This window comes from Alosa pseudoharengus, unplaced genomic scaffold, assembly GCF_046254945.1.
Source record: "Alosa pseudoharengus isolate Yale_2024_CS ecotype anadromous, Long Island Sound unplaced genomic scaffold, YU_APseudo_1.1 YU_APseudo_1.1_scf_6, whole genome shotgun sequence".
NCBI lineage: Eukaryota > Metazoa > Chordata > Actinopteri > Clupeiformes > Clupeidae > Alosa > Alosa pseudoharengus.
The window spans coordinates 27,891,926-27,917,624 of NW_027468848.1; the positions used below are offsets into that span (position 1 = coordinate 27,891,926).

Genomic DNA, 25,699 nt, shown 5'->3' on the forward strand with positions numbered 1-25,699 from the left:
GCCCAAAAGGCCGCACCTGACTTGACATTGTCACACTCGATGCGTTGCCCTCGGTGAAGGTGATGTCATCAAACTGCCTCCTCCACATCTGTGTGCCTGTCAGCAAGAACAGCGACACACTCATGCTGTTGTTTTCCCCCAGAAACACACACACACATGCATGCACACACATGCGCACACTCACACACATACACACGCACGCATACACATGCGCACCCTCACACACTACACATGCACACACACGAAAAACCCTAGGTTCTTTGTAGGCGACAGCTTCAGATGCATTTACACATATGCAATCTCTGATGTGAAACAGGCTCAGCGCCATAATTGGTGGGATGAAAGGTGATGATAATTTTAGGATTATCTTCATGGGATGTTAGATTATGTTCTAAAATACACATACTTCTGTTTCTTTACACTCACTCTTCATTAAGGAGGAAAATCACAAAGCATGAAGCCTTTGTCAAGGCTTAAGCCAGCCATGTAACAGCGAACCCATTTCTAAGAATTTGCATGTGAACTCTATTTCATGATGAAGATGAAAACTTTATCCAACCTAAAATTGTGTACTTATTTGTGAACATTCATATATCCCTTCCAGTACATTAGTAATATTCTCTGAAATGGAAACACCTTTGTATATGGCATAATCTACTCCATGGTCTCATTGTATTCTTTGAAATAGTTTTATTTATAAACAAAGATTTTAAGCAGTTTCCCAAGGGATTGTATATCATCAATCCCATTAACTATGAATTTTTTGGACTTTAATACTTTTAATAAAGGACTAGGTGAACTAGATCTGCAGTATAATCTCAATGATGAAAAGTAGAAAACCAAAAAAATAGTAAAGGACAAACAAATAAACAAAACAGCATCCCTTGAGGCACACTTGATTTTTTTTATGCTGTTCTCCGATTAGCATCGGTTGATTTCACAAAGTCAAATGCTGCGTGCTCAATGCCTATTAGCCCATGCATAAATGTCAGCAACCCTCCTGCCTGTTTGTTTCAAGACATTCCTGTTGCACGCTAATGAATGATCTAGGATCAGTCTCCTACTCCTCTTCTCTGCATTGAGCCCTCTGTGGAAAACACAACGGACCTGATTGCTGAAAGCAGAGATCAAAATAAAAGTGGATGATCTCAGCTACCTTGCTACCGAGGGAAAAAACAATACTGCTATGCCGAGACATAGCGAGCAGGCAAAGACACATGCCTACAGTAAATCTTCATAGGCGTGCCTGTGCTGCCTTGGCAATATAATGTATACAAAATAGCGTGCTAGTCCCACACCACTTTGTGTGCTCATAGAAGGAGAGGATAGCAAAGTCAAATATGTGTTATTATGGAAGTTATTTGAGGGTGTTAAAAAATGCAGCTGAAAAGCCTAATGCTTTCCTGAATGAAGCCTGACCTATTAACTACATTAATCGCCAATGGTCAGCTGCAAAGACAAGAAACAGAGTTTGTGAATTCCCTTTGGAGTTCAGATACAGCACACATCAACAGAATCTGTGCCCTTTTGTGCACAGACAGCAAACCGACCGAGAGGACACAGCTGGTCTGCTGTGGATGCTAGAGGCCTTGAACTAATGTGATTTTAGTCCTTACAGCTTCCAATAAGCCCTTGGTGGTTTCTGATACGATAAAACAGTCAGAAGAACTTATGCTTGAAAATATGTAGGCCATAGCAACAACAGAACTGAGAGAGCTGAGGTCCTGTGGTGATGTCCCTTGCTGAGAACATGTATGTGTGTGTGTGTGTTCTGTATGTAACATGTGAACAGGAGCCAGTCTCTAATGAAGCGGATGAAAGTGGACCCCTGGCCAATCACATTCCTCTCAGTATCCTATTCAGAGCTTAGAGCACATCTTAGTGCACATCTTAGAGCACATCTGTCACAGATTGAATGCAGCATTTGCATTAATTTAACATTACAGTTTTCATAAAAATTGTGCAGCCCTATTTTAAACATTTACAATTTCACAATATTTCTTAGTTTTACTAATGTGATTTTAGTCCAGTGAGTTTACTTCCAATGAGCGCTTTGTTATTTGTGACACGATAACAGTCAGAAGAACTTATGAAAAGAAAATGTAGGCCATAGCAACAACTGACCTGAGAGAGCTGAGGTCCTGTGGTAATGTCCCTTGCTGAGAATGTGTGTGTGTGTGTCTGTCAATGTTTGTGTTTTGTGTCTGTCAATGTTTGTGTTGTATGTATTTAGAGAGGGGACAGATGTACTTGCTGAGGTCGGCATGCCTATGGACTTACCTTGAATAACCAGTAAAGTATCACCAGGGGTGCTAGTGCACATGAAATATTTGGACCATTGATGTGAACACAAATTAGATCAAGACATGGGTGACAGTCACTTTATTAACTGTCCTAGTTAATTAAGGCTAATGCCATCAGAAAATGACATTTTAATTGAAAACACTAAAAGAAAAACAAAAAAGTGCTCCATCCTCCAACATCATTGTGTAGTGAAACACCTACTTAAGGCACACCACTCTAGAAGTAACATCATAAAGACTCATATACTGAATCCCACTGAATCATGAATCATATACCCACTGAATCATACATCAAACATGTTTTATGTTTGCACTGGGGTGGAAGGATTAACTATTAAAACTATTACTGACCCCACCCCCCCTTAATTGCATATATGTATTCATCCATTTGTAGTTCCCTGCCAGACTGTCCAATTGGGGTCCTCAAAACAACCTGATTAGGATGGCTTCAACAATGGGATGTATGCATGTGAGTTAAGAAGATTTGAATGAAGTCAATGGGGCATTACACAATTGAGGTAAAAATGCAATGCATTGTGCTATCACTGTATATATAATATGACATTATGGACAACACCACAGCCATGTTAGTGTGTTTTCAGAGAACACAATCCCTTTAAGTTGGTCAGTAAGTTACAGTAACGTAATCATTTGATTGACCATTTGTTCTAAGCATTGTTACCCTGTCAAGACATCTTTGACAATGTAACAATGTTACAAATTGGCTGTTTCTATGCAAGACTGGAGAAGCTCTATGAACACCACTTCAATATAAGTGAATATTTCCTACCAATGAAAGCACCCACTTACTGTAACTTCTAAAATATTGCAATAGGGTAAATGGACATAACCAATTTCACTGTGGAGAGTCCACATCACACACTTGTCACATTCATGAGGAATATAATTCAAATTGATACTTCAGGTCCTTGTCTACGAGCAACCAGTAAGAAGCACTTGTCTGTGGACAGCAGTCCATATCACAGATCCATTACATTCATTAGGGGTGAATTTAATTATGTTCCAGTCCACATCTAATTCAATTGGATTCACAAGGCACGTATAGCAAAGAGCAACAAACGACAATACAATTACACAACATACAGCCATATTCTATGAAGCTCAGTTAAGAGTATATAAAAAGATGAAAACAGTGCGACATAGACAGGACCACATACATACAGTTTAATTATGCAAAAGGCTACATGTACTATAGTACATATATTCATGCCGTGAACTCATTTGTGGCTTTGTTCACATTATGCATTTTATTATGCAGTAGGTTCTATGCTATGGTGTGTGTGTGTGTGTGTGTGTGTGTGTGTGCATGTGTGTGTCTGTGTGTGGGAGGGAGGGAGAACTGTGTGTATCCAAAGCAGCTTGAGAGGATCACTGAGTTACGTTTAGATAATATTTGCAGAAGAGACAGCCATTCTTATGTTTGTGCTCATGATAGTGTGTGTGTGTGTGTATGTGTGTGTGTGTGTGTGTGTGTGTGTGTGTGGTGTGTGCGTGCGTGTGTGCGTGCATGTTCTTGTCAGAGCCAGTAAAGTACTGAGGTACAGACATGGCACCCTGTATCTCAGCCTCATGCAGTCACTCAGTTTACATCTAAAAAAGAAAACCTTGTTCACTTGAGAATGGACCAGTCTCTCCAGGTGGCTCTGTGAAGCTGTGAAGACATTTGTGTTCCTTTATCTTCACATGAAATGCTTCATGATCCGAATGATGCTCCAATTATGATGGCTAGAAGAAGGACACAAGCTGCCGCTATACAAATGACCAAATAGAGTTTTTTCTACAGGGGAGAAGGAAAATATTCTGGTATTAAGACAGGCAAAGACAATTAAGTGTACATGTATACACAGACACAGTTAAGTTTTAAAGTTCTTGTTCCCTCAGTGTACAGTTCTTAGTCTATGCTCTAATATAACACTTTGGAAGAAACCTGTTCTTTTTTTTAATTAAGAAACAATAATAATTATTTTCTTTTGCTTATAAGATACCCTGTTTGACATTATAACAGCATTCATTTTCATATCATGAAGGTCATCATGTTTTTCATTAACCTCACTTCTGGTCTTAAATAAGTAACTAAATACTTCAAAGCAATGACCAGCTAGCTCAAGTAAAGTCTTGTTATCTCTTTCAGTTTACTGAGTTTGACAGAGAGGAGTATGAAAGCAGGCCAGCGGACAGAGGCGGGTCGTTATGAAGCGGGGTGGGGGTGATGCTATTACCTCCAGCAGCATGCGGGCGATGCAGGCTACAAAGGGTTGACCACTGCGGGAGTGGACACGGCTGGGTTTTTAGTGGGCCGGTTAGATAGGCCCACGGACAGGCCAACAATCAGAGCAACAACTGCAAGCAACACCAGCAGAGCCAGGGCCAGAATCATGTACTTCTGCCAAGGGGGTAAGCACAGTCAGGGAGGGTGTGGTGGGTGGTTGAGGGTGGGTGGGGGGTTAAAGCATGTTAATGTGGTGGCGTGGACTTGTGCGGTGAGGAGAGGTGCATTATGGGAAAAGGACCTTACCCGCCGAGCTTTTTTCTGGTAGCGTACAGCCTTCTTGCATTCCTCCTTAGCACTAGCAACATACTCTACGGCGTTGGTCACATTGTTCTCAATGTTGTTGATCATCTCCCCCTATAACACACAGCAGAGTGGACAGAAACGTGGACAGACCAAACATTAACAGAGGTGTTTACAGTTTTTCTCGATCGCTTTAATGCTTGCATATAGGGGCACTCTATTGTGTGCTGCACTATGCCTGTGTGTGTGTGTGTGTGTGTGTGTGTGTCTGCACGCATGAGTTTTCAACAAGAGATAAACGAGAGAGAGAGAGAGAGAGAGAGAGAGAGAGAGAGAGAGAGAGAGAGAGAGAGAAAGAAAGTGCATCATTAACATACTATTTTCAAAACTGCATGCAAGGTTTCTCGTGACCAATGGTTGTTCAAACTTGTCCAGTTCTTTTCTTTTGATAATTTATCCATTCGTCATTATGTGGTTAAACCTCTCCCTTGTAAATCTAGCCTGGTGTAGCCAGACTTGAATTTGGGCTGGCTTTCAGACTATTGCAAAGCCCTACCAGTGAATGAGAGGACACAGCAAGGGTTAAACACACAGACAAAAGCTGCCCAAGGGGCTGCAGAGACATAAGCAGTGGTAGCAGTTGGAATGCCTAACTTCAGGGCGTTCCATCAATACACGTTAACTGCTGTGGTGATGTTGTGTTGTATAACTCGACATGTGCAACGGGCAGAACAAGCATGAAATAGGCCTTTGGAAACTGGGTCGAACAGGCATACTGTAAGTATTATGATGATCAAAATCACAGTGGCAATCATCACAATCAGAGTCATGGATTTCTCATCTTTAGCCCATTATATACTTGACATCAGTGCCAGGCAGCATCATGACATTGGAATGCCCCCTTGCATTCATTACCAGTGTAATAATCAGAACTAACTTCTCATGGGGGAGCTGTGATGCAAGCAGTAGCATCCATACCACGTTCAGGTCTATGGGCTCATGGGGACCCAGGTTCAATTCAGGTCTATGTGCTCACTCCTTCCTTAATTCACCTGGTTCCTTACCAGCTGTCAACAGACTCATGAACATGTGGTACTCATCATCATCTTCATCATGGCCACCACCACAATCATCATCATGGCCACCACCATCATCATCATCATCATGGCCACCACCACAATCATCATCATCATGGCCACCACCATCATCATCATCATCATGGCCACCACCACAATCATCATCATCATGGCCACCACCATCATCATCATCATCATGGCCACCACCACAATCATCATCATCATGGCCAGCACCACCACCATCATCATCATGGCCACCACCACAATCATCATCATCATCATGGCCACCACCACAATCATCATCATCATCATGGCCAGCACCACCACCACCACCACCACCATCATCATCATCATCATGGCCACCACCACAATCATCATCATCATCATGGCCACCACCACAATCATCATCATCATCATCATGGCCAGCACCACCATCATCATCATCATCATGGCCACCACCACCACCACCATCATCATCATCATCATGTCCACCACCACCACCATCATCATCATCATCATGGCCAGCACCACCACCATCATCATCATCATGGCCAGCACCACCACCACCATCATCATCATCATGGCCACCATCACCATCATCATGATGGCCACCACCACCATCATCTTCTTCATCACCATTATCATCAGCAGCAGTAGCATCATCACCAACACCACCTCCTCTTCTTCCTCACCTGGGTCTCCACCAGCATGGCCATGTCCATGAACATGTCATGCAGCTCTTTGATGCTGGATTCCAGCCGGATGATGTCCTGGTGCCGCGACTCGATCTCATTCAGAGCCTGCCGCGTGATCTGGGAGTCTAAGATGATCTAATGTTTGAGTAATGAGAAAAGGATTAGAAAAATAATGAGTTACTGTGTCATACAGAAAAGCCTAAAAAATGAGTAAGTATAGCAAACCATATCACATCACAGAGTAAATCAAATAGGAAGAAGGTCATTACACTGTAGGCTCATACACAGTTGGCCTGAAACCCCAAATGCCAGGCAGGTACTGTACATTAAAGGAGAATTCCGGTGTGATATTGACCTAAAGTGTGTTGAAACATGATACCGAGTGTGAACGTATGTCTCATAGCTCAACTCGGCTTGTCCCCTGCACTCAGAAATCTGGCGCTAGTTAGCCGATGCTACCAACAGTTTTTCGTTGGGGGTGCCTCGGCATCGGCCTAGCCATGCAAATACATCACTGTTTTACACCATTTACGAGGCTCAAAGTACCTCCATACTTCATTGGTAGACTTCCGAGGGCCTTGACATTTAAAGCAACACCAAAGAGTTTTTTGTACCTTAAAATAATGTTTCCAAAATTGTTTCAGTGGTTCAACTCGTAACAGGGTGAACGGCACTTTCTGCATTCGCTTCGTGGCCCTCTATCGGCTATAACCGCACTATGTAACTTTGCCAGATCGGGTAGCAGATCTGTAGTTCGATGGAATGAGACATGAGAAACTACAAATTTGACTTGCATCTGATGTCGCAATACATCCTATTTTCATAAAATCATGGAACATATTCTACCTTGTCTGTGGACATTGTTATTTGCAAAGCCGGTGCTGGATAAACAAATAGTGCGTGCGACAGAGGAAAAGTTATTTGGTGTTGCTTTAAAACGAGACATTGAGAACTTTGAAAAAGCACTGGTAGTTTATTTACAAGACGATTTATACAGACAGTACCTTGAGTAAGTTTACCGTTCGCCGCCATCTTGAATTTAGTCACGATAAGTCGAGCAACGAGTACGAATGAACAGGTATGACAAGGGATCAGTTTCCAAAAATAATTCCGTGGAAATGCATGAATTCCAGTAGCAGCAACTGGAATCCATGCATTTCCACGGAATTATTTTTGGAATCTGATCCCTTGTCATACCTGTTTTTTTCAAAGTTCTCAATGTCTCGTTTTAAATGTCAAGGCCCTCGGAAGTCTATCAATGAAGTATGGAGCTACTTTGAGCCTTGTAAATGGTGTAAAACAGTGATTTATTTGCATGGCTAGGCCGATGAGGCACCCCATCGAAAAACTGTTGGTAGCATCGGCTAACTAGCGCCAGATTTCTGAGTGCAGGGGACAAGCCGAGATGAGCTTGAGCTACGAGACATACGTTCACACTCGGTATCATGTTTCAACACACTTTAGGACAATATCACACCGGAATTCTCCTTTAAGACTGGTGTCTGGTTAAAAACAAAGTCCCATTCCAGTAACAGGCTGATAAATAATATTTCCATACTATAGTAAAAAATGTTGAGTACAACCCCAGAACACTAGATGGAGCTGAAGGGCCTTTACCTTATTAGTTCACATAAGTGTTATGACACACAATATATCAATGGAAATGGCTTATAACTTGTGATATGTATATGTATGGCTGTGGAAAAGGCTGACAGTTCCTCATGTTTATATCACATGATGTTTATCTGTAACAGTAGAGACAACAGAAGCACTGAGAACAAGGCACCATATGAATGTGATACAAGTGAAGTAGATCCAAGGCTAACAAGGACAAAAGAATGAGGCCTTACATCTGAGGTGAAGATAGAAGGGTTTTCACTCTCCAACATGTCCTCAAGCTCCTCATTTGTGGTGACTCGTCCAGCTACAAAAACACAATAATACAGTCCTTTAGTTACTGATGACAGGGGCGCCTGCAGGAATTAATGCTATGGTACGCACACCCCCCCCCCGCAAAAAAAATGCACGCGTGGACAATATTTGTCCGTTTCCCGGTTTACATAGCATAGCATCATTCACAAGCAATAATACAACAACAACGTCTTCAATGACCTATTCATTTGGACAACTTGATACAGCCCTATACAGGCTTACACCTAACAGCTGTCTAATGCAGTCTAACGTTCTGACAAGCAATTGCCCACCTTGATCTTGCCCATCTGGAATAACTCCTAGGTTTGCTGCATCCATTCATTCTGTTTTCGTTGTTTAAACTTGTGATATCCATGATGAGTATTGGGTTAGTGAATTAGCTCAACATTGTGTGCTGATAATATAGATAGCCGAGTAAAAGAAAACAAGTAGCCTAGTTGCGTGCCTGCGTGCGTATTCTCTCTCTCCTGCTCAAACAAGATGTGTGCGCGTTAATTTTGATAACGTGTTCACTAACTTCAATAGAAAATTGTAAATTGTAGCCTGATGGCATGCAGCTAATGGGATACTGTCCATAGTTGGGAAGGTATGGTGGGCCAAAACACACACACACACAGGAAATGTTCTCTTGTTGAGTAGCCTGATGGTACGCACAGTGCGTACGGACGTACACCTGCAGGCGCGCATGACTGATGATACTGTTACATATGTATGACATGCTTATTGTTATGCTCATTGTTTCACGGCAACAGTCTCAAGAATCATACCTATTAAAAGATATATTATTAATATTCACAGTCTATATTGTGTATCTACAAAAATTCAATAAAGATTGTCTTTACAGATATTTGCATCAGTCTCGCATTAGAATTCCTGAAAGTAAAAAGCTCCTTATATCTTCTGTTCCTTATCAGACCAATGTTGAGTGTTTAATTTAGCAACTATATCTACTTCCTGCTTTTCTCCATATGAACTACACTTCAGGAGGAAGTGTCTGCTTCTGGTCAGAGCAGATAGAGTTATATACAGTGGTTATAACAACATACTCACATATAATGTGATAAGTTAGTCATAAAGAGAGTAGGAGAGGCATGTATGAGAACATTAGTCACTTAAACATCCACATAAAAGTGTACTTTTGTGGATAAAATGTATATAAAAGCTTGCATGGCCCTGAAGAGTTCAACACTAAATATATTTTTGAAAGGAGAAATCCTCATTTTAATAATCGGCACGAAGGGAAAGATTTCGAGATACTAAAATTTAAATTCCTGAAATGCTATTTCAGTGAGTTTGTGTGTGTGTGTGTGTGTGTGTGTGTGTGTGTGTGTGTGTATTGTAACCCTAAAAGAGAAGGTCATCTTAAAGGTGCCTTAAGGCTACCGTTGACTCAGCTGAAGAAGAATCAGACAAGAGACAAGAGAGCAGTTTCAAAGAGCTGCAGCCCAGTTACACATACATACACACACACACACAAACAAACAAATACACACACACACACACACACAATTTTGTCTTCTCTCTCTCTCTCTCTCTCTTTCACACACACATACACACACACATACACACACTTAAATTTGCCACACAGACACATAACAAAAGTCCCTAATTGTCAGCATCTCATTCTTTGGACAGTTTGTTCTCTCTTTCTGTGTTTTCCTCCAAAACTCTCTCTCCTCATAAATCTTTCATCCTCCCACTCCTTCTTTTCCTCCCTCGTTTCCGTGACTTGCGAGTCCCATCTCCCCAGATGTGTGAAGAGCGGGGTGGAGCAAAAGAGGAGCCATGCAGACCCTAGCTGTGGCTCCAACTTTACACACAAACACAGAAAGAGAGAGAGAGAGAGACACACACACACACAGACAGACAGACAGACAGACACACACACACACACACACACACACACACACACACACACACACACACACACAGACAGACAGACAGACAGACACACACACACACACACAGAGAGACAGACACCCCTCATCCCCTGAGGGAGGCTGAGCCTGTTGTTGTTTCAACCTCCATGCTCAGGCCAGAAGACAGAGAGGGCAACAGACACAACGGGGGAATATAAAGCAGGGGGATGGTAGAACCCACAAAGCCTTTATTTATAAACATGACCGTAGCATGCGTGCTCTGCTGTGGCATAGCCTGACTGGCAAGTAGACGGGGGGGGGAAACCCAGCTTCAGAAAGTCCAAGTACTACAATGTGTTCTATCTGTGCACTTAGACCTGCATGTGAACTTTGTGCTAATTAGAAGATTTAGGAAATAGATGGAACAAACAGATTGTGGGATTTATCCACCTCTGCTGCAAAAGTTTTGATGTAGACCTAAAGAGATTGCTTCTTCTACTGGCCTGCGCCCAATCTCCACTTCTCCCCTCCACTCCATCAGATGTTACACACACTGATAATGGCAATGGTAATGATGGTGCTGAGGATATACACAGGGCTAATGGGGCTAAGTGGTACTCAGGAGAGCCATGAGGGAAATCTCGCAGCGCTGTCTGCTCTGCGTCCAGATCGCATGAGGGCCAGCAGCAGCGGAGCATCACTCACGAGTAGCGCAGCACGCGGTCCACACTTACGGCGAGGTGCAGTCAGGGTTGTAACATTAGCTCAAAACAAAGTCAGGTGACTAACAGCAACAGGGTCTCATTGGCCAAAAAGGTCACATGATCTCCTTTGCCCGTAAGGCTAGAAATATAACTGAGTCACATGGTTGCTTTTGACAGTGGTACACTCAGTGGCTGCTACGCTCTAGAGTCCTCTGTTGCCGCGGTAACCCTGACCCAGGTGTCTCTGGTATCAAGAGCTTCTGTCTCCGGTGTCGTGTGGTAGCCTGAGGCCTCATTAAAACTCTCTCTAGGGAATAGAACACACACACACACACACACATTGGCAATAGAACACACACTCAAACAGACTACCAGTTTCTGGGCTGTAACGCATGGAACTTTTCCCATCAATTGTGCATTGTGTTGAGTGTGTATTTTCACAGTCAAACATTCAAATATGGCTGTCATTAGGCAGCGTTACATCTGGAGAGACTTCCTGTGCAAAGCCATTACGTAGCTAAACGCTAACAAAGGCCATTGTGAACAAGGCAGCAACAGCAACATGGGTTTATAGAGGGTTCCCTATTACAGTTTTTTACAATTGTCTACACATGTTTTCTATACTCTGTGTCTATTTTTCAAAACTCCACACACAAACCCACAATTGCTCACACAAAATGCAAAATGCCTCAAATCATGACACACAACAATAAAAATGTCATAAACACATCTATACAGTAAAGCAAACATTCGCCTCACATTATAGACACTTTTGTCATATATGACATTTTGGATACGTCATGTATACACTGTTGCTCAAAACCGAAAGCTCTTCTGTCTTTCATGGGCTTTATATACTGTATGTATTTACTACAAGAGTGAAAGTTACGGTATCTACAGAGAGAAGTTGAAATACAACATAAAAATGCAAGCAATATTCACCAAAAATAGTGATTTTTCCCAAATAATTTGCTGTTGCGAATACAGTATGCAGCCAACAAAAAAAAAAAAAACAAAGCAAAATACAATGACTACCAGATGTACATGGAGTTTTGAAAACGCTGATTTTGCCTAAGACGGAAATGACTGACTACTATCAAATTACTGTGTGCGTGTATGTGCATATGTGTGTTTGTCTGTGTGTGTGTGTGTGTGGGGGGGGGGGGGGGTTATGTATGTATTCATAGGCCTATAGCAGAAACAAACATTCCTAAGCGTTCCTAAGGCATTTCTGGAGGCACAGAAAAATTTATTGAGCTAATGGTAACTTGGGGAGAAACAAAAATAGAGTAAAAAAGACAAGTTTTACATAAAGTCGACTGTAATTTTCCTTTCAAAGTATCTGCATTGGTTCTGAACATTTTACAGTTTTTTTCAACTGCTTACACACTAAATCTTTGCTTGTCACACAATTTTCTAAACATGTCCTCCAAACATCATAACCCGACACCAAATCTGCAAAACCATACACTAATTCTCAGTGTGTGACTCAGTTTTCAATTGACTAAAACACATTTTGCAAAACACCACACACAATTTTCTACCTAACACACAAAAATCTAACAGGAAGTAACTTGATTTCGTTCTTCAAACACAATCCATCAAAATGCCACACTAAATCACCAGTGCTTCACTCTTTCTCTTCACATGTGTAAACACTCTTTACTTTACTGAACACCATCCAATCATTGCCTTAGTATAGGTCTATGAATAGATGTAGTCTCTATATAGGTATGGACCCTTTCAATCTGCTCCTAGAGGATTTCCGGTTGAAATATTCAGAACCAATGCAGATACTTTGAAAATTACAGTAATCGGACTTTAGCTTACAGTAATGTTCTACAAAAAGTTGACTTTATGTAAAATTTGTCTTTTTACTTCATTTTTGTTTGTCCCTATGTTACAGTACCATTAGCTCCATACATTTTTCTGTGCCTCCAGAAATGCTTTAGGAACGCTTACTGTAGAATTGTTTGTTTCTGCAGTTGAAAGGGTCTATAGGCCTATGAATACATACTGTACACGACCCCCCCCCCACACACACACACACACACACACTTGTCTTTAGAAAAAAACCAAATCAGTGTTTTCAAAACTCCATGTACATCTGGTGGTCACTGTATTCTTCTTTGCTTTTTTTCTTGTTTGCTGTAAAATACTGTATTCACAACAGCAAATTACAGTTTTTTACAATTGTTTACACACGTTTTCAAAACTCTGTGTCTATTTTTCAAAACTCCACACACAAAACCCACAACTGCTCACACAAAATGCAAAATGCCCCAAATCTCCAGCAAAATGACACACAACATTCAAAATGTCAAAAACACATGTTTAAAGCAAACATTCGCCTCACATTACAAACACTTTTGTCATAATATGACATTTTGGATACATCATGTACACACTGTTGCTCAAAACCTAAAGCTCTTCTGTCTTAGGCTTTCTATATGTATTTCCATACAAGAGTGAAAGTTACGGTATCAACAAAGAGAAGTTGAAATACACAGTAAAAATGCAAGCAATATTGAAACCAAAAATAGTGATTTTTCCCAAATAATTTGCTGTTGTGAATACAGTATTTTACAGCAAACAAGAAAAAAAGCAAAGAAGAATACAGTGACCACCAGATGTACATGGAGTTTTGAAAACACTGATTTTGTTTTTTTCTAAAGACAAGTGTGTGTGTGTGTGTGTGGGGGGGGGGGGGTCGTGTACAGTATGTATTCATAGGCCTATAGACCCTTTCAACTGCATAAACAAACAATTCTACAGTAAGCGTTCCTAAGGCATTTCTGGAGGCACAGCAAAATGTATTGAGCTAATGGTATACTGTAACATGAGGACAAACAAAATTAGAGTAAAAAGACAAATTTTACATAAAGTCAACTTTTTGTAGAACATTACTGTAAGCTAAGTCCGATTTACTGTAATTTTCAAAGTATCTGCATTGGTTCTGAATATTTCAACAGGAAATCCTCTAGGAGCAGATTGAAAGGGTCTATACCTATATAGAGAGTATATCTATTCATAGACCTATACTAAGACAATGATTGGATGGTGTTCAGTAAAGTAAAGAGTGTTTGCACATGTGAAGAGAAAGAGTGAAGCACTGGTGATTTAGTGTGGCATTTTGATGGGTTGTGTTTGAAGAACAAAATCAAGTAACTTCCTGTTAGATTTTTGTGTGTTAGGTAGAAAATTGTGTTTGGTGAAAACTGAGTCAAACACTGAGAATTAGTGTATGGTTTTGCAGATTTGGTGTCGGATTATGATGTTTGGAGGACATGTTTGGAAAATTGTGTGACAAGCAAAGATTTAGTGTGTAAGCAGTTGAAAAAACTGTATTTGGGAAAAATCACTATTTTTGGTTTCAATAATGCTTGCATTTTTACTGTGTATTTCAACTTCTCTTTGTTGATACCGTAACTTTCACTCTTGTATGGAAATACATAAGCCTAAGACAGAAGAGCTTTAGGTTTTGAGCAACAGTGTGTACATGATGTATCCAAAATGTCATATTATGACAAAAGTGTTTGTAATGTGAGGCGAATGTTTGCTTTAAACATGTGTTTTTGACATTTTGAATGTTGTGTGTCATTTTGCTGCAGATTTGAGGCATTTTGCATTTTGTGTAAGCAATTGTGGGTTTTGTGTGTAGAGTTTTGAAAAATAGACACAGAGTTTTGAAAACGTGTGTAAACAATTGTAAAAAACTGTAACCGGAAATCCTCTAGGAGCAGATTGAAAGGGTCCATACTTACATAGAGAGTATATCATATCAAGAGTATTCATAGGCCTATACTAAGGTAGTGATTGGATGGTGTTCAGTAAAATAATGAGTGTTTACACATGTGAAGAGAGAGAGTGAAGCACTGGTGTTTTAGTGTGGCATTTTGATGGGTTATGTTTGAAAAACGAAATCAAGTTACTTCCTGTTACATTTTTGTGTGTTAGGTAGAAAATTGTGTGTGGTGTTTTGCTAAATGTGTTTTAGTAAATTGAAAACTGAGTCAAACACTGAGAATTAGTGTATGGTTTTGCAGATTTGGTGTGAGGTTATGATGTTTGGAGGACATGTTTAGAAAATTGTGTGACAAGCAAAGATTTAGTGTGTAAGCAGTTGAAAAAAACTGTACTACTCAGCCACACAGATTAACATACACACCACTTACCCCACTTACCAAGGGGAGCAAATATTTATAACCATTGCTATGGGGACAACATGTGAGCTACTAGGCAGCTACACCAAGGTCAAGTACACATGTACTCAAGCACACAGCTAATCACAAATTCACCTATAAATAACCCTGGCTCTCACAGGCTTGCTGATGATTAGGTGGCAGGTCCTGGTGCTGCTGCACTGTGGCCGTGTCATGCCATCCCCCAGAGAGCCGTCCCCCACCTAGGACCCTCATTACTGGCCCCAAGTAATTAAGCCCCAATTAGTTCCGGGGGGGGGGGGGGGGCCTGACCACTCGACCCAATAGGAACATTTGTCCTGTCTGTATATCAGAGCTGTGACAATGACTTCTAATGCACACACACAGCTGTTTGTTGTATGCTTATGTCAAGGTTACACCATCCTAGTGTTGAAACTGACAGCAGTCAACACTGTTGATAGGCCTCACTGTAGAAGTGGAAGGAGTAAAATGGACCAAAGCAACAATGGTCCTTTACACTGTGGATAATTCTATGGATCACACAACTTAAGCTGTATTCAGGCTATGCACATTTTCTAATACAATAATAAATGAAATCTCAGACATTATTCTAAAATGGTCCAACATCTGTTTCATTTCTACGTTGGGGGAAAACAGTCTCTGCTAGATGAACTACAAATTAAGCCAATAACATATTAGGTATGCATGGTATGAAGTCATCCCTCAGTATAGTGTTCTTGTAAAGGGTGCTATAAACTTATGCTAAATGTACAGTATCTCTCATACACTAATCGAATAGTCAAACCCATTTACAATAGGACCTTCCCTTTTATGCAGTAAATTCAAATACTTGACATGGCTTGATAATCAACAAAGTGGATCCCAGTTTCTTTAAGCAGGTCAAAGCAATCGAGAAAAACTGTAAACACTAAAATCTAAAGTATTTCACAGTTAGCAAAACCTTACAAGAGCAAAACATCAGCCCAGTATTGCACAACTATAACCACACTGTCAGCCTCACAATTGTTGCACAATTCTACACACATTGAATTATAAAACATTATTACATAACACATTTCTCTACTTTAGACACAAAAATCAGATAATGCCTCTTTGCAATTTCAACTACCTTCCAAAATACACACACATGAACCAACTGACCAACTATCGTTGGTCCATAACTGTAAACTCAACAATCAGTCCTAAACACTGGGCAACAGGTGAGCCCTTGTCAACAACAGAAATGGAAGGCAAGTAGCACTGAGAGAAACAGGAGGAGGAAGAGACACTGTTTTGCAAAAAGTGTTTTATGAAATTTGTGAAAATTGTGGGCAGCCGTGGCCCACTGGTTAGCACTCTGGACTTGTAACCGGAGAGTTGCCGGTTCGAGCCCCGACCAGTGGGCCGCGGCTGAAGTGCCCTTGAGCAAGGCACCTAACCCCTCACTGCTCCCCGAGCGCCGCCGTTGTAGCAGGCAGCTCACTGCGCCGGGATTAGTGTGTGCTTCACCTCACTGTGTGTACACTGTGTTCTGTTTGTGTTTCACTAATTAAATGCAGAGACCAAATTTCCCTCACGGGATCAAAAAAGTATATATACTTATACTATACTACTTACTTAATAAAGAACTGAGTCAAAGGCTGAGAATTAGTCTATATGGTTTTGCAGATTTGGTAAGGGGTTATAGTGTTTGAGTGACATGCTTAAACCATTGTGTGATATACAAAGATTTTGTGTGTAAGAAGTTGAAAAAAACTGTAATGACTTTATCGGCTGGTGCTATCTGATCAACACTGGCTGTTGAAGACACAGAGGAAGTCAGGGGCGTTAGTCCTGCTCCATCCTGTTCTCTGTGTATTCACTGGCTCTCAGCCATCACTAGATCCTTCCTTCACTTTAATCAAAAAGGTGTGTGTGTGTGTGTGTGTGTGTGTGTGTGTGTGTGTGTGTGTGTGTGTGTGTGTGCATGTGTGTGTGTGTGTGCATGTTAGTGTGTGTGTGTGTGTGTGTCTGTATGTGTGACTTACTGATCTCCAGCTGTCTCTGAATCCTGCCTTTACTTCTCTCTCTGAAGGACACTTGGGTCTCGTTGTACTGGGTCATGACCTCCACAAACTTGCGAGACAGAACCGTGTGCTGCAGCAAAAGGGAATGTCCACTCACAAATCAACCTCATGATGGCATTATTTTAAGGGACCAGTTCATTGCATAACAGAGACATTCAAATGCAGACACAGACACAGACACACACACACACACACACACATACACACACACACACACACACACACACACACACACACACACACACACAAAATGAAATGGGTCTTTCAGAATCTTGAATCAGAATCAGAATCTTTCAGAATCTTGTATATAAAACGTATATATAAGCTGAAACAAGAAAGAGCTGTGTGTGTGTGTGTGAGAGCGAGAGAGAGAGAAAGAGAGAGAGAGAGAGAGAGCAAGAGAGAGAGAGAGAAGTGATGCCTCACCTGAGTTCTCTGGATGCGGTAGTCCACTGAAGTTCTGTGGGCCATGTCGTCTGGGGGCAGACTCTGCTGCATGGCTGTGGGCACAGACACTGAGTGGTCAGTCGACACAGCTCCATCACAAGACTCATCATCGCATAACTAAACACACTTCACTTCATGTACACTTGGTCACTATAGCTCAGGCCTTCACTGTACTCCATAACAAAGACACTCAACATAGCCTACTTCACTTAAAAGTGCAGTCAGCAATTGCACAGGAAGTCGCGTTTGTGTTTGTTTATGTTTATATTTAAAATTATTAGCAGGTGCCTTTGTCCAAAACAGTGTACATTATATTTTAAACAAGGACTAAATGAAAGGAAGAGAAGTACTCCTCACTTCAGTAATCTCTTTAAGGGTTTTCGTTTTCGTTTGGGGGACAGGCTGCTCCCCACGTTTATTGGTGTTTTATGCCCCCAACGTTGTCTTCAAGGCAACGCTGCCTGGAAGGCGCTATGGTAAGGCATGGGTTAAGGTTAGGGTTAGGTTTAGGATTAGGTGCCTTTAAGTCGACGCTGGCAGCGCTGCCTGGAAGACGACGTTGGGGGCATGAAATACCATCGAGCGCTCCCCACTTGTTTGTTTCCAATTTTCGGAGCCTGGGCTGCCTACAGAGACTGTTTTTTTTTTTTTACAGTTTGCTCAAGGAAGAGGCAGCTAACAGATCGTGAGGAGATGATTGCAGAATGTAACAATAAATGTCTCCGTGTCTAGCGTGTCTAGCGTCTCCGTGGCACACATAGAAAAGGCAGCGCTGTGCTATATAGCACTTTAATTCTTGAATTTCCCCTGGGGATCAATAAAGTATCTATCTATCTATCTATCTATCTATGTTATGGGTTTGAAATCGCATACAATCGCTGACTGCACCTTTAAAAGGATTTTTTTACAGTCATAGAAACAGCAGCTCACATATTTGCATAATGATGATGATGATGTGAAGACCAGCCATTGGCCATTAGCCATTAGCCATTGGCTGTGCTCGTAGGAACAAAGAAAGGCTTATTGATTCACAACATGGCCGGCTAGGAATGTGAACCAATTTGTTTTGGAAACACAAAGGGGAGAAACATTTGGGTCGGGTGTGGAGTTTTTCAATGCAATCTGTGAGGCTCATAATCCCACCACAGCCCTTGTTTTGATTCAGATCATTTAAAGATATAGGCTACCCATTATTGAATATCTCTCTGAACTGTGCACTCCTTGAACCCATGGGCCATCTACAACAAAGTTGCTACTTGTCTCTGGACTCACATTTGAGTTTAGTTCGCACTGTGTTGGCATTCTTTTTGATTTCCACCGTCAGCTGCTGCAGCTCCTCTTTAGTCCCTGTTGAGGGTAAGATAGCAGGATGTTATGGATAGAAGGAAGAAGAGTGTCTGTGTGTCTGTGTGTGTATCTGTGTGTCTGTGTATCTGTGTGTCTGTGTGTGTGTGTGTGTGTGTGTGTGTGTGTGTGTGTGTGTGTCTGTGTGTGTGCGTGCGTGTGTAAGTTTAAGTGTGTGTCTGTGTGTGTGTGTGTGTGTGTCTGTGTGTGTGTGTGTGTGTGTGTGTGTGTGTGTGTGTGTGTGTGTGTGTGTGTGTGTGTGTGTGTGTGTGTGTGTGTGTGTGTGTGTGTATGTGTGTGTGCGTGTACAGTGCATTGCATTCTGTAGGGGCATATGGCTCACATCCCTTGCTATTCAATCTCACTCAGGCCTGCGCTGTTCTCAGCGGTATGTCTGTTGCCAAAGATCTCCCTGTGAGTCCTTTTCCGTGCACACATTCTGCTCTAGGTTATGATAACACCATTTGTTGTGACAGTTTTCACTTAATATTCTCGGCTGAACTTTTACTGTTTATTTTCCTGATCTTAGACGTCTCACTCCACAAGTCTCTGTAAGTTGTTGTTTCAAATCTGTACATTGCACACACACACACACACACACACACACACACACACACACACACACAGGTCCCTGTTTTCTTCTTCAGAGTGACGCTCTGAATAATGTCACGCACTGATGAGCCCAGCTGCAGCAGAGCTGGTGCACCAGCCCAATACACACAATGTTTCTCTATCTCCTACATGCACACACACACGTGCACCCTCAAATATACAAACACATACACACACACACACACACACACGTGCACCCTCACATATACAAACACATACACACACACACACAAACACAGAGAGACCCACTATACTGCCACCGCCACTAATGTGGTGACGAAGACCAAGCTTTCAATGTAAACTCTGGTAAACTCAGAAGTCTCATGGACCTTGTGCACAGAAGTAGGCTACTCTACAATGACTCAAGGTGAGTTTAAATTTGGTTTGACTGTTGTCTCAAATTTTTTCTTGCTGCTAACGAATATGCTGCTATGCGAAATGCAATGTTGTTTTAACAGATGCATCTTGCAAATAAAGACATGAAACAACAAGGAAATGGATTGACTCCACAACCTATGCATATTATTTACATTTCCACAGAGCCCTTGAATGAACCGGGTGGGATGTTTTAAGATACTTTTGCAGATGTATTGGAAAAAAAAAATCCTGAAAGATGTTTCCCTTTTTTAAAAAAGAAAGAAAGAAATCTCACAATGTCCCTTCATCAGTCTCCATATACCGTACATTTCACATCAAGGGCCTTATGCCATTGGCCGTTAGCCTAGCCTATAACTTTATATACTGCTACATGTCTATACACAATTGCAGTACCTGAATGGACAGAACAGAGCTTATTTATTTATTTACTTATTTATTTGCACTAATGTGATGACATAAGCTTCACTACTCTCTGTTAACCGTCCATCAAACCATCAAACTACAAACTAACTAATTCAGTACAACCACCACAAACATCTTAACCTCTTAAACCAACATACACACAAAGACAAAAATACCTCGGATGGTATCTCAGTCACAAGTATCCTGCTCTACATAACAAATGGCTTCCTATACGATTAAGGGGGTGGGTGTGGGTGTAGGTGTGTGTGTGTGTGTGTGTGTGTGGGGGGGGGGGTATCAGTGTTGAGATAAATGTATGAACAGGTTGGGGGCTATAAGATGTAGTAAGTTCAAGTCCGAGGGGTTTTTTTTAGCAAGAGACAGAGAGTATTTTTAAGAGACAGACAGCCACCTAATCAGCTACCTAATAAAAGACCTCCTTATGACAGCCTGTTGTGTGTGTGTGTGTGTGTGTGTGTGTGTGTGTCTATGCATGTGTGTGCGAGCACCCTAGTCTTCCGGTTCAGGCGTTCCACAGTCCTGAAAGCTTAGTGTTTGCACCGTGACAGACAGGCTGTTTCCTGAGGAGGAAGTTGGATTGTGTTTGTCTTTCCTCCTCATCCAGCAGGTCACCCTTCCTCAGCGCACACAATAACCTTACTCTCTACTCCTCACTCAGCAATTACTGCAACACACACACACACACACACACACACACACACACACACACACACACACACACACACACACACACACACAGATCTCTTTTCTGGTTTTGAAAAAAAACAAAGAGATAAAGAAACAAGATAGGAGAGAGAATAAGAAAGAAAGAATAAATGAAAGAAAGCCTCGGATGACTAAGGGTCTCAAAGAACTTCCAGTAGAAGTCCTCTCTGAATCCAAATCTGCTCAGTCTCTAGCTGTTGCCCCCTATCAGTGGACAGGTGAGGTGGAGGTATACTCACTGTCGTCTGCGTTGGGTGCTGACAGGATAGTGCTGTGCTTCTTCTTCACCTCCTCCACCTCGGAGCCGATCTTTTCCATCAGGCTTCTGACCTCCTCCACCTACACCACACAACAAAGCCAGGGCGCGTGTAGAGCACCACAAACAAGGTGGACAATGGAGAGGACCATAGATTCAGCACCAACTCTCCTCAGGGGCAGACTCAGTTCTCAACAGCCTGGGGATCTGCTTGGTCTATTCCAGATCTCTGAAGAGCCAGGTGTTTTTCCGAGAACATTCTAGAAACTCAAGACTCAAGATTCTATTCCAAAAGCCCACGTATAGTGTATATGATTTATTGTTATTATATTTACACCGTGTACACTCTTTGGATCATTGAAATCAATCTCAGACACCTGTGATAATTAGTTTGCCAGGTGAGCCCAATCATAGGAAAACTACTTAAGAGGGATGTTCCACATTACTAAGCAATAGCATGCCACAGGTTTCAAGCAATATGGGAAAGAAAAACCAGCACACAATGAAGTATAGCAAAAATGCATGATTTAGAATCTGTTCCACAAGAAGAGTCCTGTTTGCAGATACATTCTCAATGTTGAAACAATAGGCTTTCCCATCCTAAAGTACACCCTGAAGTACATCCATATGTATACACAGCCTATCTCTATTTCTAATGTTCTAGACAAACGCATATCATTTGCCTTGCTACTATTTTGCATGAGTGATGAGGCTGTCTGTATTGAGTTGTTGCAGTGAACTGACATGCGTACCTTCTGGAAGAAATCCTCCATGAATCCATCTCTCTCCAGTGTCACCACCTCCTCCTCCTCCTGTGCCCTGCCCTGTAGGCACCATGTCATTCAAAGGGTTACTTATTGAATGCACTATTGTCCTTTATAGTTTTGGAGACACACACACACACACACACACACACACACACACACACACACTTTATATCACCATGTTTAGAGCATGGGATCTTGAGAGTATATAGGATTAAAGAATTTGACACTGCTGAAGTTTCACTTCCTACCAAGTGAATTTCCCAGAAAGCTGGACCTGTGTCCAGTAACACTATAGTATACTGCTACAGAGCTGAGAAGAACTGTCGCAGGAATAAAGGAAACAATGTAGCCTATCACCTATCATGGAATGAAATAGCTGGACTCACCGCTCGCAAGTCCGCCAACCGATCCCTCATCGCTTTACTTTTGCAGAAGTTTCCATGTAAAAGACTTCATAGGGATCAACTTCAACAGTCACTGTAGCCTACAACGATAACTTCCAAGCGTTTATGTCAGCAGACATGTCCGTCGTCCATCGATGGGAGACCCGATTCCAGCTAACACGGCTTCTCCACGCACACCGCCCTTTCCAAGGACTATCACTGTGTCCAAAGAAGTTCCTAATAAACCAACCTGTTGAATTTAACACGGAGTAGTACTAAGTAAGTTGGCCTAAGTATCCATAATTACATCTAAATAAACCACTGATGAACTTCAAATAAAGTTGGCTATTTTCGCCCGGCTATGTCTGAATCCCCCAACGCCCGCAGTGAGCGCAGACACACACCCACGCACACATTCGTACATCACTACTCCATTCCTGTATCCTTGTCATGAGAAGCGCCTCTATGCGGTGGCGACGGGGAATGCCAGATGATAGTGAATTGAAAAGTGAAAGTATCTATATATGTAGGTCTATCTATCTATCTATCTATCTCTATCTGGTGGGCATGTTATGAAAGCTGAAACTTTAGCCTACAAAAAAAAAACAGCTGTTCTGGAGTAGCCTGGCTACAATGCAGCATTTTGCTGTGCAGTGTTCGTGTAGCCTACAGCATATTGCACTCATGCAATAGATATTTACTAGGCCTACTAGTGCACACATGGGCAACATACGGCCCGCGGGCCACATCCGGCCCGTGGGCTTTCCCTGACCGGCCCGCGTAAGGTCCGTGAAAGAACAATAGTCAAGAGTCTAGCATAGAGATAATGCATGCAAATCAATATCGTTGTTTTTATTTTTGAAAGCGACTGCTATTTGTACGCCCATACATTTGTGCGTGGATGCATACGACGTAAACACCCTCACTGATGTGCTGGTGAATAGAATTTATGCTTCTGCGTCGACACAATGCAGTTGCCTTTACGTCGGCGTAACCCTTTTAAAGTTTTGTGTCTCTTCTGTCGGCGTCGCAAAGGTTGTTAGAACGAACTCCTACTGCTGCTCGTTGGCGATACGAAGTGTTCATTTCAAAACGTTACTGGCAGATAGACAGTTTACAATCGGATAACCCCGTAATTGTAACCAAAATATGTCTGAGTTTATTTGCAAAGCTTATGTTAGCGAACTAGTATCTACCCACAGGTTGCTTGAAGCAGCCGGCTCAACACACAGAGCGAGTTGACCGATCACAGTTATGTGCATAAAGTTAAAGCAAAAACATAGCCTACATTTTTAAAATAGTTTTCTTTGTGCATGTTGATTAACTAATGACAGCCTACTATTGTCTGCTCCTCATTTTCGTAGTTTAATTCTGCATAGAGTTAATTTAATGATGGTAATGATTTAATGAGGAAATATTGCTGAGTGTTGATGAAATGGTGGCACAGGCCTAGGTTGTACTGACTCCTTCACATTTTCATGACCTAGCCTAATTATATAGATATTGTAGTACTTTTTTATATCAGTCTTTGAAAACTGAAAAAAATGAGGATTAAATACTGGACATAGATTAAATATTGCTGTTTTTCCATTGTCTCCCTCACATTTTCATTTGTTCTTACGACTAAACAAAATCATATGATTTACTTAATGTTATACAAGAACAGAATAGAATTGAACAGAATTGAGTTCAGACTTGAGTTCGGTATTTTGGGTCCGGCCCTCCTCAACAGTCCCAGTTTGTCATGTGGCCCCTTGGGGAAATTAGTTGCCCACCCCTGGTATAGTGCAGTGTTTTTCAACTACTGTGCCGGGGCACACTAGTGTGCCGTGAGAGATCATCAGGTGTGCCGCAGAAAATTACCCAAATGACACTCACTGGTCCAGAAAAGCAACTGTTGCATCAAAGAATTTATAACCACATGCTCTCATTGATTGTATGATTGCACTATTTGTGGTATGCAGGCATTGTACAACGGGGGCCCCATATCCAGTATTCACAGAATCATCACATATCCAGTTCATAACAACAATTAAATTAAATTAAATTAAATATAGTCACCTACAAATGAAACAGAGGGCGCTTGTTTTATTGAGCAGGTCTTGCATAGAAGCCATAATAAGGCCATATCTGTGTATTATTTGAAGTTTTAGGCTATGGTATGTTAATTTTTTCTTCACACAGGATGTTAGGATGTTAGGATGTGTGCCGTGGGACATGTTAAAGGACAATTCCGGCGCAAAATGAACCTAGGGGTTAATAACACATGTGTACCGAGTTCGACCGTTCGCTGGGATTTGTTTTCATGCTAGTCGAATGTGACCAGTTTTATTGCAAACCGCTTATTAGCGGTTAACGCTAGCCTTCGGGGCACACGTACAGTAGAAATAAATCACTATTTCTATACCACTAACAAGGCTCAAAATAGCACCACACTTACACAGTAGCATAATGAGGGTCTCTACATGTAAACCGAAGCATTGAGAACTTTGTAAGTGTACAGGCAGTTTATTAAAAAGAAACACATTACCGTTCACGTCTGGTTCACATATACAGGCAGGCGATGTGAACTAAAATCAAACGTAATTTGCTCAATATAGGCCTATCAGAAATAATAGCTCCGATGTAACATAACTTGTGTAGTGTAGGCTACTTACTTAGTGGATCCATGTCCCTCTGGTAGCCTATGGATCGCCGCCGCCTGTGTGTGGTATCGACTACAGCTTCTAGCTCTCTCTCTCATAGCCCTTTCACGGAGCTCCCGCAGCTCTTCGTTGGTATTCCGACTCGAAAAGATAAGGACGTCCAATAAGGGTTCATCCTTGATGTCTTCAAATTCGTTCAAATAACCTGCCATCTCTTATGTCTCCTGTTGCGTTCAGTGCTTCTCTTTTGCACAGTCCTTCTGCAACAACGTTTCACCCGAGATTCACTTCACATCCCAGTTGTAACCAAGGCGCCTGCCTGTATGTGAACCAGACGTCAACGGTAATGTGTTTCTTTTTAATAAACTGCCTGTACACTTACAAAGTTCTCAATGCTTCGGTTTACAT

General features: G+C 41.7%; 1 protein-coding gene across 2 annotated transcripts; it reads right to left on the reverse strand.

Annotated features, from left to right (window-relative positions):
- Positions 1-2,367: 2,367 nt before the first annotated feature.
- On the reverse strand, positions 2,368-23,067 carry stx2b (syntaxin 2b). 2 transcript variants are annotated; one of them, XM_076269983.1, is made up of 11 exons: positions 22,650-23,067; positions 22,249-22,320; positions 21,480-21,579; positions 19,051-19,125; positions 17,758-17,831; positions 17,293-17,401; positions 8,458-8,531; positions 6,605-6,742; positions 4,840-4,950; positions 4,544-4,707; positions 2,368-4,101 (listed from the first exon to the last, which is right to left on the reverse strand). In XM_076269983.1, exons 1-10 carry the CDS (start codon positions 22,677-22,679, stop codon positions 4,570-4,572), a joined length of 921 nt encoding a protein of 306 aa, XP_076126098.1. In that variant the 5' UTR covers positions 22,680-23,067; the 3' UTR covers positions 2,368-4,101; positions 4,544-4,569. The 2 variants fall into 2 exon arrangements, with proteins under 2 accessions (XP_076126098.1, XP_076126099.1); XM_076269984.1 differs by lacking the exon at positions 4,544-4,707.
- Between the last annotated feature and the right edge of the window lie 2,632 nt (positions 23,068-25,699).